Below are 16558 nucleotides of genomic sequence, written 5' to 3'. Positions count from 1 at the left end.
TTAAGACAGTTTGACATGTTTTAAAGGTATTTCAACACAATTTGGTAAGTTTTAAGAACATTTTAAGACAGTTTGACATGTTTTAAAGGCATTTTAACCAGGGTTGGTGATTTTTTTGATTTTTTTTAAAAAATAAAAAATAAAAATCATTGATTTTTTTTATTTATTTGATTTTTTTATTAAAAAAAAAAATTATATATATATATATATATATATATATATATATATATATATATATATATATATATATATATATATATATATCCTACTGAGTGATTTGAAAATCTCCATAGGTTACTTTAAGTTTGAGTTTAGGGCGTGTAAGTGTGAGCACAGTCAAGGATCCTGATACATACGTGTTCAATACTTGTTTGTAGTTGGTACAGGACCAGGTTTAGGACAGACAGAGTTGCCTGAAGTTATTTTCATGACAGCATTTTATATTATTACCACACAGAAGAATATCTACTTTTATTCTGTTACTGTTTGGTTGCTAACCTTGGTTATTATTATGATACATTGAATCCCAAGTTAGTAAAGACTAAAGGAGGCTGATTTTTACCTAGTAAAAAACATATGGCAAGTTGGCAACATTAGAGCAAGAGAACTCACTAAGCTCAGTACAGTACATGTATTTTCCACCAGTTGGTCAGTCACAGTCAGTGCCTCTGCAGGTTGCTTTTCTGAGATTACCAGCTCAGTGGCATCTACAGTATATGCTTGTTCAAGTCATGTTGCTTTCCTTGCTTTACCAGAGACATACAAAGTGAGATTCAAAAGGTTAATGTTGTCACCTGCAAAAGGTGTTATTTTTTATTTAATTTATTTATTTATTTACTGGTATATACCATGAAGGGAATAAATGAATAATTGCACATGAATAGGTTGTTTTACTTTACCATCCTTGGAGCACATCATTTAACTTATGGAATACTTTTTAGTAAAAAATCAAAAAAATAAAAAAAAAAAAAATCATGATTTTTTTTGTAAAAAAATCAATGATTTAATCATTTGATTAAATCAATTTGATTTAATCATTGCCAACCCTGATTTTAACAGTTTGCCATGTTTTGAGAGGATTGTGGGACAGTTTGTGTATGTTTTGAAGGCATTTGGGACTGCCTTTCATCCACCCTTCCTAATGTCATTAAATTATTAGAAAATACACACACACACACACACACACACACACACACACACACACACACACACACACAAGCTACCAGGCCTGGCCACCAGTGAACTCCACCACACACCCACACGCTCCCAGGAAGAGTGAAATGGATAGACCCGTAAGAAATAAGTTCCCAAATTCAAAATATGCTGAGGAGTCCCAGGGAGCAAAACCAAAAGTAGCCATTCAAAATATGAGTCCATCATCAACAGGGGCAACAATGCAAGGTAGATTGGTAATATTAGAGAAGAAATTTGAGAAGTTGGTGAAGGAATTAAAAGTTCAAAGGAGTGAGGAGGAGCAAGATAGAGAATTCCACAAGGCTTTGAAGGAAAGAGTCAGGAGATTGGAGGAAAATGAAAAACGATTGGTGGATGAGAATGCACACTTAAGAGAGGAGGTCGAAAAATACAAGAGACAGTTGGAGGAGAAAAAGGAGAAAGTTGTAAAGGAGAAAGATGACTTTAAGGAAATGATCGGTGAGCAAAGTGAGAAGTTTAAAAGAGAGTGGGAACTGAAGAAAACACAATGGACTGAGTCGAGGGAAGCGGAGATGGTTGGATTACAAGAAATAATTAAAGATCAGTTGAATGAAGACAAAAAAGAAAGGTCTAAGGAACTGGTTAATGTTATGAAGAATAAGGAAACATTGATAAGAGAAATAGCAGAAAAGAAGAAGAGTGTGATAATATTTGGGATGAAAGAACAAAATATAACATATAAGCCTAAGAGAATTAAGAAGAATTGAAAACGGTAAGAGATCTGTTAAAAAATCTAAATGATGATGAAAAAAAAAAGATCTACAAGAAGAAGTGGAAGAGATCCATAGACTGGGTCCGTATAAGGAGGGAGTAAGGAGACCAATTAAAGTAGTACTGAAGTCACAACAATCTGCGAAGGACATTTTATATAGAACATCAAAATTAAGAGAGGTAGAGGGTAAAGAGGTGTACGTAAGAAAAATAGAAATGAGGAAGAGAGAAGATATAATGAATTGTTGAAAGAGGCGAGAAGGAAAAATGATGAACGGTCTGAAGAGGAAAAAGAAAAGTTTTTTTGGAGAGTTATAGGAGAGAGAGTCAGAAAATGGTATGTGGAAAGAAGGAATGCAGAGGAACCCCTAGAGGGAGCAGTAGGTGGACCGTAATGTATACTAATATAGATGGGATACTGTCAAGTAGATTGGAATTGCAAGACTATGTGATGGTGGAGAAGCCTGATATAGTGTGTTTGACTGAGACAAAATTACATGAGAAAACAAAAGGTAAATTTGGATAATAAATATAATATATGGAGAAAGGATAGAGAGGGTAAAGGTGGAGGAGGAGTTATGATTATGACGAAGAAGGAGATAAATGTGGATAAGGTTTGGTACGGGAAGAACAATGCAGAAGTGATAAGCATACTGTTAAAAAGTGATGGAAAAGAATTAATAATCATGGTGACCTATGTACCTCCTAAAACAAATTCTTGGACATTAAGGAATACGACAATATGATCAAGGATACTTTACAGAGTTTGGAAAGTGTATTAACTGGAAAAGAAAGGTGATACTAGTAGAGATTTTAATTGTAAGGAGGTGGATTGGGAAAATCTAGTAAGTGGTGTTGGAGAGGAAGCATGGGAGAGAGATTCTTAATCTAATGATGGAAAATATGATGGAACAGAGGGTGAAGAAAATACTAGATATAGAGGAGATGATGAACCGCTAGACTGGATTTGGTGTTAACAAGAGAAGTGTACCTATGTGGAGATATACAATACAAATGTCCATTGGGAAGAGTGATCATGTGGTTATGGAAATGCAGATGGCAATAACACAGCGAAGGAGAGATGAGACATACAGGAGTGGTAGATTGAATTATAGAAAGATGGACACAGAAAGTTTGAAAAATTATTTCAGAACATTAGATTGGGAGGAGATGTTACAAATCAGAGAAGTGCAAAAAAATATGAGATTTTTATGAAATATTATAAAGAAGGAGTTATGAAATTTGTACCAAAGTATAAACCGAGAGAGGAAGGAAGAAAGGATTGGTTTAATGCAACTTGTGTTAAGGCTAAAGAAAAGAGAGATGTGGCTTGGAAAAGATGGAAAAGAGCAGGAATATACTAAATAAGGAGAATTATAGAGTGGCAAGAAATGAGTATGTGAGGGTAAGGAGGGAGGAAGAAAGAAAATTTGAAAAAGATATTGTAGACAATCCAAAATTGTTTTACAGGTTCATAAATGGTAAACTTAAAAGAGAGAGTCCATTGAAAGATTAAAAGGAGAGCAAGGGATAGTAGATGACCCTAAGAATATCGCAGAATTGCTAAATAATAGGTTTCAACAAGTATTTACTAAAGAAACAATGTTTGTAAAGCCTTAAAATGTAGAAGGAAATGTGCACATGGATGACATTAAGATACCTAAAAAGGAGTTATACAAAATGTTGGAGGAACTTAAAGATGATAAAGCGATGGGACCAGATGAAGTTTCAGGCAAATTATTGAAGGAATGTAGAGAAGAATTGATTGATCCATTATATGATATTATAAGGTGCTCATTAGAAATTATTGAAGGAATGTAGAGAAGAATTGATTGATCCATTATATGATATTATAAGGTGCTCATTAGAAACGGGGGAAGTACCGGTGGAGTGGAAGAGAGCTGAAGTGGAGCCCATTTATAAGGGAGGCAGTAAGGAAGAGCCTCTTAACTATAGACCTGTGTCTTTAACAAGTGTGGTCAGTAAGATTTGTGAGAGGGTGATAAAAAATATTGGATACGGTTCTTGGAGGATCATAAGTTATTATCGGATCATCAATTTGACTTTAGGAAAGGGAGGTCATGTGTAATGAATCTACTGAGCTTTTATTCGAGAGTGGTTGACAAAATACAAGAGAGAGAGGGATGGATGGACTGTGTATATTTGGATTTGAAAAAAGCTTTTCACAAGGTACCTCACATGAGATTGCTATGGAAATTAGAGATTTATGGAGGACTGAAGGAAAAGTGTTAAAGTGGATGGAAAACTACTTGAGATGGAGGAGATGAGAACGGTAATAAGGGATGCAAAGTCGGACTGGTTGGTGGTGGAGAGTGGAGTCCCACAAGGTTCAGTGCTGGCACCAATACTTTTCCTTGTCTATATTAATGATATGCCAGAGGAGTAAACAGTTATATTAATTTGTTTGCGGATGATGCAAAATTGTGTAGGTGTGTGAAGAGTGAAGAAGATTGTGAAATTTTACAGGCAGATCTGGATAAGATTTGGGAGTGGAGCAAGAGGTGGGAGATGGAATTTAATCTGAGCAAAAGTCATGTAATGGAGATGGGAAGAGTGGAAGATGGCCAAGAGGGTCATATAAGATGGGTGAAGGAGTAGTGTTGAAAAAGGTGGAAAAGGAAAAGGATTTGGGAGTGATAATACAAGACCATGGGCAGTTTGAGGCTCATATTGACAAGATGTTTGGAGAAATATATAATTTGATTAGAAATATTGGATTAGCCTTTCATTATATGGATAAAGATATGATGAAGAAATTAATTAGTACTGTGATTAGACCAAGATTGGAATATGCTGGAGTGGTTTGGTCCCCTTATAAAAGAAGCATATAAGGAAGTTGGAGAGATTGCAGAGAATGGCAACAAAATGGTTCCGGAATTGGCAGAAATGACCTATGAGGAGAGATTAAAAGAAATGAATTTGCTTACCTTGGAACAAAGAAGAGAAAGAGGAGATTTAATACAGGTTTATAAACTGTTGAACGGACTGGATGAAGTGGATAATGAGCAAATGATGTTGAGAAAGGAAAATTTAAATAGAACTACGAGATCGCATAGTAAAAAGATAGCCAAGGGAATATGCTTGAAAGATGTGAAGAAATATTGTTTCCCACAGAGATGTATGGAGGTGTGGAATAGTCTGAGTGAGGAGGTGGTGTCAGCGAGGAGTGTGCATAGTTTTAAAGGAAAGTCGGATGTGTGTAGATATGGAGACGGGGCCACACGAGTATAATACCCAGGCACTCTAAAAATTACAACTAGGTGAATACAAGTAGGTGAATACACACACACACACACACACACACACACACACACACACACACACACACACACACACACACACACACACACCGGTAAGCCATATTGATAAAATTTTCAGAGAGACATATAGTTTGCTAAGGAATATTGGAGTAGCATTTCACTACATGGACAAAGAAATGATGAAGAAATTGATAAGTACTATAATAAGACCCAGATTGGAATATGCAGGAGTAGTGTGGATCCCTCATAAAAAGAAACACATAAGGAAGTTGGAGAGTCTACAAAAAATGGCTACAAGAAGTGTGATTCAGTCCCTTAGAGAGAAAGGTATGGAAGGTGGGTGAGAATGGTATAGATTCCTGAGGGGTGAGGGGATGCCTAACAGTGAGAATGTGGAGAGCCTGAAGGTGAATGGGGCAGTGGTGACTGATAAGGAAGAAATGAGAAGGGCAATAAAAGAGTTTGGGAAGAGATTGGAGGTGTAAGTGAGGTCTTTGATGTGGATGAAGGACATGTGTCACTGGAGAGAAAGGATGCAGATGAGTTGAATGAAAGGATCAGCAGGGAGGAGGTGGAGAAATGTGTGAAGAAGCAGAAGAATGGGAAGGCAGCAGGACCGGATGAGATACCGTATGAAATGTACAAAATGGAGAAGTAGTGATTGATAGGATGACTGAGTTGTTCAACCAGGTGTGGGAGGAGGAGAGAGTGCCGAGAATGTGGAATGAATGCAGGGAGACCTTATTGCATAAGGGAGGATATAAGAGTAAGAATGAGTTGAGGAACTACAGGCCGATTGCGTTAGTTAACACAGTAGGCAAAGTGTTCAGTGCGGTGTTGAATGAGAGATTGTGCAAATGGATTGAGAGAGTTGGAGTGTTAGGCGAAGAGCAAAATGGATTCCGAGTGGACAGGAGAGCAGAAGACAATCTGTTTGTGGTGAATGAATTGATTGAGAGAAAGAAAAGGGATGGTAGCAAACTATACTTAGGTTTCCTAGACATAGAGAAAGCATATGATAGGGTAAACAGAGAAATGCTAGGTAGGGTGTTAGAAAAGATTGGGTTAAGTGCAAAGATAGTTAACATAGTGAGAAGTATGTATGTGGATACAAGAGCTAAGTATAAACTAGGGGATATAGAGACAGACTGGGTGAAGAGTGAAAGAGGAGTTAGGCAGGGTTGCATATTATCACCAACCCTCTTTAGCTTATATACAGAAGAATTGGCTGCTAGAATGAGAAGAATGAATGCAGGCGTAAATGTGGGAAATGATAAGATAGGTGTGCTCTTGTATGCAGATGATGTTGTAGTCATGAGTGAGTCGGCAGAAGAGCTACAGAGTATGCTTGATGTAGTAGATGGGTATGGAAGAGATTTTGGAGTGAGATTTATTAGTGAAAAGAGTAAGGTAATGGTTGTGAATAGGTCAGAGGATGAGAGGAACCATGTGTGGAGATTAGGAGTGAATGAGGTGCAGCAGACAGATGAATATAAGTATCTGGGGATGTGGATGAGTCCGGATGGCTGTGTAAAGATTAAGAATGAGAAGATAAGTATGGCAAATCAGTGGGTAGGTCGTCTAGGAAGTGCAGCAAGGATGAGGGCGAGTAAATATGACGTGCTGCAAGAAGTTTGGAAGAGCGTGGCTGTTCCGAGCATCATGTATGGTATGGATGTGATTGCTTGGAATGAGAGTGAACAAGATAAGTTAGAAATAGGGCAGAATAGAGTTGCAAGAATGGCACTTAATGCACCTAGATATGCAGCAGTAGAGGCCCTTAGGGGTGATATGGGTTGGAGCACTTTTAGAGAGAGATATGTGAAAGCGACCCTAAGGTATAAGGCTAGGTTAGAACGAATGAATGATGCAAGGATAGTGAGAAAAGTGTTTCTGTGGAATGTCAGGAGTAGCAAGTGGGGGGAAGAGGTGTGTCAGGCTGGTAGCAAAGAGTGAGTTAGTAAGTAGTTGGGTTTTTTCAACAGGTAGAAGGAAGACATTTAGAGAGAGACTGGAGTATGATTGTTAGAAATGGAGAAGGTAGAGAATGGGATGTAAGGAAGTGGAAGAGTGAGATAGACAGAGTAGTGAAAGGTGTGGGACTGGATGACTGGAGAAATAGGATGGAGCAAAAGAGTACCTTGGTATGGTATAGAGAGAAAGAGGCCCCAATGTATGAAAAGTGGTATGAGGGAAGCCTGGGTGGTGATCTTCTCTTCGAGCTAGGGCACAGTGCATGGATGTGAATGCAAGGAATTATAGATGGTCTGAGTCCCGCAGCAAAGTGTGCCAGATGTGTGACTTGGGAGAGGATGAGACAGTGGAACATGTGGTGCTGGAGTGTGTGAAGTATGCCAGAGACAGGTATGAGATGATGCAAGTGGTGGTGAGTGAGCTGGGGCATGACAGAGTGGAGATGACAGGAATGGTGTTGCTGCTGGGACTGTGTGGGGAGACGAATGAAAGGATGATTGAGGCTGTGAAAGAGTTCCTGGAGAGAATGTGGCGTGCCAGATGCAGGAACTAGTGGTGTGAAAGATGGTGATTGCCCTCTTTGTTGTCTGGTGTTCTTTATGTTCCCTACAGGAGCTGCCGATACAAAGGCCTGACCCAGAAGAAATTCTGCGTCACCTGTACCATCAAGATCAAGATCAAGATCAAGATCCAGAATTTGAAGGGATGACATATGAGGAGAGACTAAAGGATCTACCAACCCTGGAACAGAGAAGGGAGAGAGGGGATCTGATACAAGTTTATAAATTGATTAATGGAATGGACCAAGTGGATAATGAGAAACTGATCCTGACAGAAAAATATGACATTAGAAGTACAAGATCGCATGGTAAAAAGCTGAGAAAGGGAAAATGTCTGAGAGATGTTAAAAAATATAGTTTCCCACAAAGATGTGTTGAGACGTGGAACAGTTTGAGTGAAGAAGTGGTGTCAGCAACGAGTGTGCATAGTTTTAAAGAAAAATTGGATAAGTGTAGATATGGAGACGGAGCCACACGAGCATAAAGCCCAGGCCCTGTAAAACTACAACTAGGTAAATACACACACACACACACACACACACACACACACACACACATAGCAGTATAATGAAAAAGATCACAACCACTATGATAAGACCCAGACTTGAATATGCAGCAGTTGTATGGTCACAACCAGGGCCATTTCTAGTTCATCAGGCGCCCCAGGCAAGAATTCGTTATGGCGCCCCCTCTCAGGCTGGAAATAATAACCTAAACAATTTCGAACACAACTAGCATCACAAGTTCCACAACAAAAACAATATACTTTATTAATAAATCATCTTCACGTATATGCATACACAATAAGGAAAAGTATATATAGACTCAAAAGTATACTAATGATTTTTGTAAATTTTAATAGAATAACACCATTATCTTATTATCTTTTATCTTGATTGGCTTATTTTTGGCTTTTTCGACAAGGATTTTTGTGATCTACACACTGAGGCTGGAGGACAAGACACTTGCAGGCAGGGGAGAGGGAGGGTGGTCTACTAAAGGCAGGCTTCACTAACTTCACCTCCTTTATTTACAAACATAAAAGGGTGGACAGCTCACACAGTTCATGGCAGTGGAAGAAACCGCTGGTCGGAGGAAGAGGCAAGGACAAACTTCCTGCATGAGGCTCCTCCCAGGAGCAAGATATGCCAGCATGGGTCCGTTAGCGTTGTATGTAAAGGGCCAGGTGAGTAGAGGCACTCAGGTAACCGAGTGCGTGTCGCGAGAGCCAGCTGGAGCACTCTCACACTGTGTATGTAGGCACTTGTCAGATACAGCTACTGAGCTACAGTACAGGCTGGAGCCCTCCAGGCGAGCCAAGACAGTAGGAAGACACCAGAGTGCAGGAATTACAAGCGTCCCAGGGAAAACCAAAACAATGTAAATGGTTTTGAGCTGTGACAGCACATTATGATGAACAATATTAATTTTGGATGAATTTGGCGCCCCAGAAATGGCGCAGGCGACCGCCTGTGTCGCCTGTGCCTAGAAACGGCACTGGTCACAACACATACAAAAGGATATCAAGAGGACAGCTACAAAGATGGTGGCTGAGATGAAGGACCTTACCTATGAAAAAAGAGTGAAGGAAATGGGGCTACCAACTTAAAAGGACAGAGGGAGAGAGATCTAATAATGATGTATAAGTTAGTAAACATTATGGAAAAGATAGATAGACAAGACCTGGTATCACTGGCAGAAGATGGAGATAGACAGACAAAAGGACACCCCAAGAGGATCATGAAGAGTCAATGTTTGAGGAACATTGAAAAGTTCAGTTTCCCAAATAAGGTGATGGACATCTGGAATGGATTGAGTGAAGAGACTGTAACAGCATTAAGTCTGCAAAAATGTAAGGAAAAGTTGGATAAAAGTAGATATGGAGACAGGTCACTATGAGCCCCACCCCAACCCAGTAATATACAACAAGGTAAATACACACACACACACACACACACACACTAATATAAGAGTGGCATTTCAATTCATGGACAAAGATATGATGAAAAAAAATCATCACAAGCATGATACGTCCCAAGCTGGAATATGCAGCTGTGGTGTGGTCTCCAAGCTCTAAAGAAGATATAAGATGATTAAAATGGATACAGAAGATTGCTACAAAGATAGTGCTGGAACTAAAGGACCTCACATATGAAGAACGGCTGAAGGAAATGGGACTGCCAACCTTACAAGATAGAAGAGAATGAGGAGACCTAATAACAATGTACAAGATAGTCAAAGATATTGAAAAGATAGACGAGGAAGACTTGGTGCTGGTGACAGAAGATAGAAGGACAAGAAGTCATGTAAAGAAGATCAGAATGAGGCAGTGTGTGAAGGATATTGGAAAATACAGTTTTCCACACAGAATGGTGGAGAAATGGAATGCACTGAATAATTAAGTTGTTACAGCACATAATGTGCAGAACTTTAAGGAAAAATTTGATAAATGAAGAAATGGGGACAGGACACTATGAGGCCTGCTCAAACCTTGTACAATACAACTAGGCAACTAAGCAAATACACGACCTTCAGGCAGTGGGGGAGGGAGGAGGGGTGGGGTGGCACAAGTGTTTAGGACATCTGTGAGTGCCACCTGGTTAAACCCTTCCTCAGTAAGTTAATTCACTGCATCTTCCCGCTCCTTAGGTGCTGGCTGGGGGGGTGTAGGAGGTGGGAGGGGTGTCATAAGGGTGGTTTTGTCACTAGCGTTTTCCTTACTAATGCTGTGTATCTCTGCCTTGTCTCCACTTTATGCTGTCAGTGGAAAGTTATTTATTGTTATTATTTTCATGGCAGCCGTGATTTTTTTTAAGCTTCTCAGTTGCCAGTTAGACAGAAACACATCCACCACCTGTCACCTGTACACCACCTGACAGCTGGCACACTCGCAACACTACACCACCACCACCACACCACCGTCCCTCACGCCACCCACAGCCACACACCTCCAGACAGACACACATACATACATACACACACACACACAGGTATACACAAAACAATACAGGTGAGAAGGGAGAGAGGAGAGAGAAAGAGGGAGAAGGTCACCTGATGGAACCAATTAATTAGTTCCCTCACCTGGATGACTTTGATTCTGACAGCGTCCCTCGAGGGGGTTGCTGTGGTCAAGGATGCTGCCATTGCGTGTGTCAGTGGGCTGGGGAAGGTGTGGCAGAGTGTGGCCGCTACCCGATGCCAGCTGACGCCTCCATGACACACCGCGGCTCGGCCAATACTGCCACTACAACCAGAGACCGCCGGCACTTTCATTTATTTCTCTCTCGTCACTTTTTATACATCAAATTTTGTAGTTCTCCATGAATTTTACTAGTACTTTTTATTGCTTATTTTCTATATTTATTTTATGATGTATTGAGGTACTGCAAACGCTCTCATCTATTTTATTTTTTTTAATTCATATTGTAGCTTTCGATGCATTTCACTGGTTCTTTTTTTTTTCTATCTCTTGTTTTTTTTATACTTATTTTGTTTAGATGTAATGACGTTTAGTTGATAACAGTCGTGTATTGAGAGATCGCGGGTACTTATATTTCCCCATTATCGCTCCCTTATTATTCACAGTAGCGTTGTTAATAAGTTTTTGCGGGTACATTTATATCGTTTTATTTATATGTATTTTGTCATGGTACGCTGCAACTCAGTTAATATCGTTAGTATACGGAGAGGGTAATAATTATTTCTTATGCCTCGCTTTTTATTCATCTAACTTGTTTATGAATGACTTTCTTTAATGGGTCTTCCCCTAAAAATCCGAAAAAAGTGCCTTATAACCTCAATTTTATTACAGGCCAAGAGAAGTTATGAGAAGCAAGAAATTAAAATGCCAGACTATAGCTTGCTCAGTTTATCTCCCCTTATTGTGGTGCCTTGGTGCTTCCCTAGGATATAATAATTGTACGAACTTATTTATTTCCCTACTGTACAATAACAACTCACCAAATTCCTTAACCTCTTCAATACTGAGACACATTTTTACCTTGAGGTTTTGTGTACGATTATACCATTTTATTGGCATTAGGAAGGGTTTATGGAAGCCAGAAGATTTATGGCCACAGTCTTTACTATTTTAATTCCCCAAATAAGTTTCTGATGCGGTATAAAATCACCATAGTAAAAAGCGAATATGGAAACGCGTCACGGTACTGAAGGGGTTAATGCGTGCTCCTGTCAACGTTCATTTTGCTACACAATGAAATATAGATAAGACGACGGGGAAAAAAAAAAAAAAACTGATAAACAATGGGGAAAAAGTGTTTAATATGGGTCTTACCACAAGAATAGTAGTATTTAGGTCAGTGAGAGAGAGAGAGAGAGAGAGAGAGAGAGAGAGCAATCATTCCGTGCATTGTTGTCTAACTTTCGTGTTCTTTAAGCGAGTCTGACTGAGAAATAAATATTAAGACAGTCACCTTAAAAATAGACAAGTAAATAAGTAAATAAATAGATAAAACAGTGAACGGCAAGTAAATAAAATAGAAAAAAAGGGGAACAAGAGACAATCAAGCATATACATACATATATTACTTTATTAGTCGTATCTAGAGCAAACTGAAAAAAAGGATACTTGTATATAATTATCATAAACTAAAACTATACGTGATTTTTTTTTTTTGTTCTATAATGTTATCACACCATGTTATACGTATAAATAATACAATGGATATATTAAAACAATCTTCCACTAAAAATACTAGATAGCATATGGCAAATTCAGAAGTCCTGAAGCATGTTTCTGACGTCAATGGCTGAAAATGGTGGAGAGAGAGAGAGAGAGAGAGAGAGAGAGAGAGAGAGAGAGAGAGAGAGAGAGAGAATATCCGACTATAATATGGTTTGTACATACTATCATATCCAAACTTATCAATATAAAACAAGTATAAACATCACTTAATTATGATAAAATAATAATAATAATAAATCAACATTGATATACACAAAGTAAAAAATTGTCTGAACTTTACAAACTGGCAGTGAAATATACAACAAAAAATTTTCCTTCCTGAAGCTGTACTGCTGATAGACAACAAACTGCATGGGGGCTGGCATCTAAGTGGGGGCCTTCTGTTTAATCGTTTTCGTTACCCTTGGCCAGATTTCCTTTTTGCATATGGAGAGAGAAACACACACACACACACACACACACAAATTATAGATCAACAGATCATAGAAGAGAAGATTGCTGAGAAAGTGGTGAAGGTTATTAAGTCAAATGAGACATTGGTGAGGGAAACTGTAGACAAAAAGAGATGTGTGGTGATATTTGGTGTAGAGCAGGATAAGACACCGAGTAAAATGGAGAGAGAGAAAAACATAAAAAAGGTGATAAATAATATCATTAATGTGGTGCAGGAGGAGGGAAAAGACCTAGTACAAGAAATAGAGGACTTCCATAGAATTGGAAAGTTCACAGGAGAAGGTATGAGGCCAATAAGAATCAAACTTAAGTCACAAAAGGATGTAGATGAATTGGTGGAGAAGTCATGGAGGCTAGCCCAGCAGGAAACAACAAGGAAGATTTGGTTGAGAAGAGATCTCGGTGAAAAGGAAAGAGAAATGTTAAATGAGTTGAGAAAGGAGGCTTTGAAAAAAATGAAGAGAGGACAGAAGAGGAGAAGAAAGAGTTTTTCTGGAGAATCTTGGATATGAGACTGAGGAAGTGGTTCATAACCCAGAAAAGTACAGCAAGAAAGGACTAAAGAAACTTACGTATGAGCGGAATGTAATGTATTCCAACATAAATGGAGTGATATCGGGATTTTAGAACTCAACGATTACTTGAGGGACAAGAACCCAGATATTGTGGGTCTTACTGAAACAAAACTGAGAGAGGAGAAGACCTGATGATGGTTGGAGAAGGAAATATAATGTTTGGAAAAGAAATAGAGTAGGTAAGATGGGAGGAGGAGTGATGTTGCTGGTTAAAAAGATATAAAGGTGGATCAAGTGAAAGAAGGTATGGGAAAGGCAGAAGTGCTAAAGATCAGAGCAGAAACTAATGAAGGAAAAAGAGGCACTACATAGTGGTGTACGTACCACCTAAGACAAATGCATGGTCAGTACAGGAATATGAAGAAATGATAAGTGATACAGGAACATGTCTGGAAGAAATGTTGGGTGGCTGTGAACGAACTATAATGATGGGAGATTTTAATTGTAAAGAGGTGTGTTGGGAGGACTGGTCAATGGAAGGATCAGAGACAACATGGGGAAATACACTATTGACACTGGCAATGGAAAATGTGTTAACTCAGTGGGTCAAAGAAGATACTAGGTTTGGAGGAGAGGGAGCATCGTCAAGACTGGACTTGGTCTTTAGTACAGAGCCAATGGTCATTGAGGAGATGAGGGTGGAGTGCCCTTTAGCAAAGAGTGATCATGCAGTTTTGGAGTTCAAGGTGATAGATGAAGAGAAATCTAGAAGAAATGAAGAATATAAAGTGGGAAGATGGAATTATGCCAAGACAGATTTTGGAAACCTAAAGAAATTCTTTCAAGAGACAAATTGGATGAAATTCAAGAGTGCTAAGGAGCAAATGAAAAGTGGAAGGAATTTATAAAAATATACAAAGAAGGTGAGAAAAATTTGTACCAATAAGACAACATAGAGAAGTTGGAAAGCAGGACTGGTTTAACGATAGATGTGAAAAGGCTAGAACAAGAAAAGAGGATGCATGGAAGAGGTGGAGAAGGAAAAGACGGATTAAGCAGTGGGAAAGTTACAAAAGAGCAAGAAATGAATATGTGTTGATTAGAAGAGAAGAAAGAAAGAAACAAGAAAAGGATATAATTGATAAATGTAAAGACCAACCAAGGCTTTTTACAGACATGTGAACAACAACATCAAAAATAGAGAAAGTATTGAAAGTTTAGAAGTAAATGGAGTATGCAGTGAGGATCCCAGGAAATGGCAGAGGCTATGAATGGATGCTTTCGGAAGGTATTCACAAAGGAGACTGCTTTTGACAAACCACTGGTAATGGAACAGAAAGGGATTATGAAGGAGTTTCAAGTAACTGTGGAGGAGATCAAGAATATGATGGGGAGTTTAGAAGTGAGAAAAGCTGTGGGACCTGATGGGGTATCAGGATGGATTTTAAGAGAATGCAGGAGCAACTGGCAGAAAAAGTTTGTGAAGTAATTGATGCCTCATTAAGGGAAGGTGTAGTGCCCCAAGACTGGAAAAGAGCTAACATTGTCCCAATCTATAAATCAGGTAACAAGAGAGACCCATTGAACTATAGACCAGTGTCACTTACAAGTGTGGTAGCTAAGATGTGTGAGAGGGTGGTGAAGAATAGATGGACAGACTTCTTGGAGAAAAATGACATACTTTGTGAGTGTCAATTTGGTTTTAGAAAAGGGCGTTCATGCACGACAAACCTGATATGTTACTATTCGAGGGTGATAGATGTAATACAGGAAAGAGATGGTTGGGCTGATGGAATATATCTGGATTTAAAAAAGGCCTTTGATAAGGTACCACACCGGAGACTGATCTGGAAACTTGAAATGGTAGGAGGAGTGCATGGCAGTTTACTAAAATGGATGGAAGACTTTTGGTAGGAAGAGAAATGAGAACAATAATTAAGGACAGACCATCAGAATGGGGCTTGGTGGAGAGTGGAGTTCCACAGGGATCAGTGTTGGCACCAGTAATGTTCGCGGTCTACATAAATGACATGGTGGATGGGGTGTCCAGTTATGTGAGCCTATTTGCAGACGATGCAAAATTGTTAAGAAAAGTGAGATGTGACAAAGATTGCGAACTACTCCAGGAAGACTTGGACAGAATATGGAAATGGAGCTGTACATGGCAAATGGAGTTCAACACGACAAAATGCAAGAAAATAGAGTTTGGCAAGAGTGAAAGAAGAATCAGGAGTATGTACAAGATAGGAAATGAAGACATAAAACCAGTCATGAAGAAAAAGACCTTGGGGTGACAATTACCAATGACCTATCGCCAGAGAGACATATAAACAAAATAATTGGAGAAGTATTGAACTTATTGAGGAACATAAGAGTGGCGTTCAGATATTTAGATGAAGAAATGATGAAGAAAATAATTACTGCAATGATAAGACCGAGGCTTGAATATGCAACAATACAGTGGGCTCGAACTTAAAGAAACACATAAGGAAACTAGAGAAAGTACAGAGGGCTGCAACAAAATGGTGCCTGACTTAAGAGATTTGACTTATGAAGACAGACTGAAAAGAATGCAACTTCCAACCCTGGAAAACAGAAGAGAAAGGGAGACCTGATAGCAATATACAGAGTGATGATTGGCATGGAAAAATGGATAGGGAAGATCTGTGTATGTGGAATGAAAGAATGTCGAGAGGGCATGGGAAAAACTAAAATGGCCACTTATAGGAGAGATGTGAAAAAATATAGCTTCCCTCATAGAAGGGTGGAAGCATGGAATAGTTTAGACGTGGAAGTGGTCAACGCAAGGAATATTCATGATTTTAAGAAAAAGCTGGACATTAATAGATATGGAGACGGGACAACACGAGCATAGCTCTTTTCCCGTATGTTACAATTAGGTAAATACAAGGAAAACAATACACACACACACACACAACACACACACTGGAAATCTGAAGGTATACATGAAGACTTGGACATGCCTCAGTACACTGGAACTCATGGCTTTTCTGACCATTATTCACCTATATATGTGTGAGCCGGCCAACACCTCTGCCAGGGGAAACACAGCAACACAAACATAGATGCCTTAAAACACTGGGATTGTTGCTGTTCTGACTAATGAAGGCACTTGAAACTTGA

At 39.0% G+C, this 16558-nt stretch overlaps 1 protein-coding gene across 1 annotated transcript in view; it reads right to left on the bottom strand.

Annotated features, from left to right (window-relative positions):
- The window catches only part of LOC123505013 (TBC1 domain family member 25-like), a 28858-nt gene extending 17862 nt beyond the window's left edge, over positions 1-10996 (bottom strand). Inside the window, exon 1 of the mRNA XM_045256020.1 lies at positions 10823-10996. Within this exon, the coding sequence (XP_045111955.1) occupies positions 10823-10885 (63 nt within the window). The 5' untranslated portion in view covers positions 10886-10996. The remainder of the gene's footprint in view (positions 1-10822) is intronic.
- Positions 10997-16558: the final 5562 nt, after the last annotated feature.

Source organism: Portunus trituberculatus, chromosome 17 (genome assembly GCF_017591435.1).
Source record: "Portunus trituberculatus isolate SZX2019 chromosome 17, ASM1759143v1, whole genome shotgun sequence".
Classification (NCBI taxonomy): domain Eukaryota; kingdom Metazoa; phylum Arthropoda; class Malacostraca; order Decapoda; family Portunidae; genus Portunus; species Portunus trituberculatus.
Note: the sequence above shows the minus strand (reverse complement) of the source record. Positions and strands in the feature narration are given on the sequence as shown.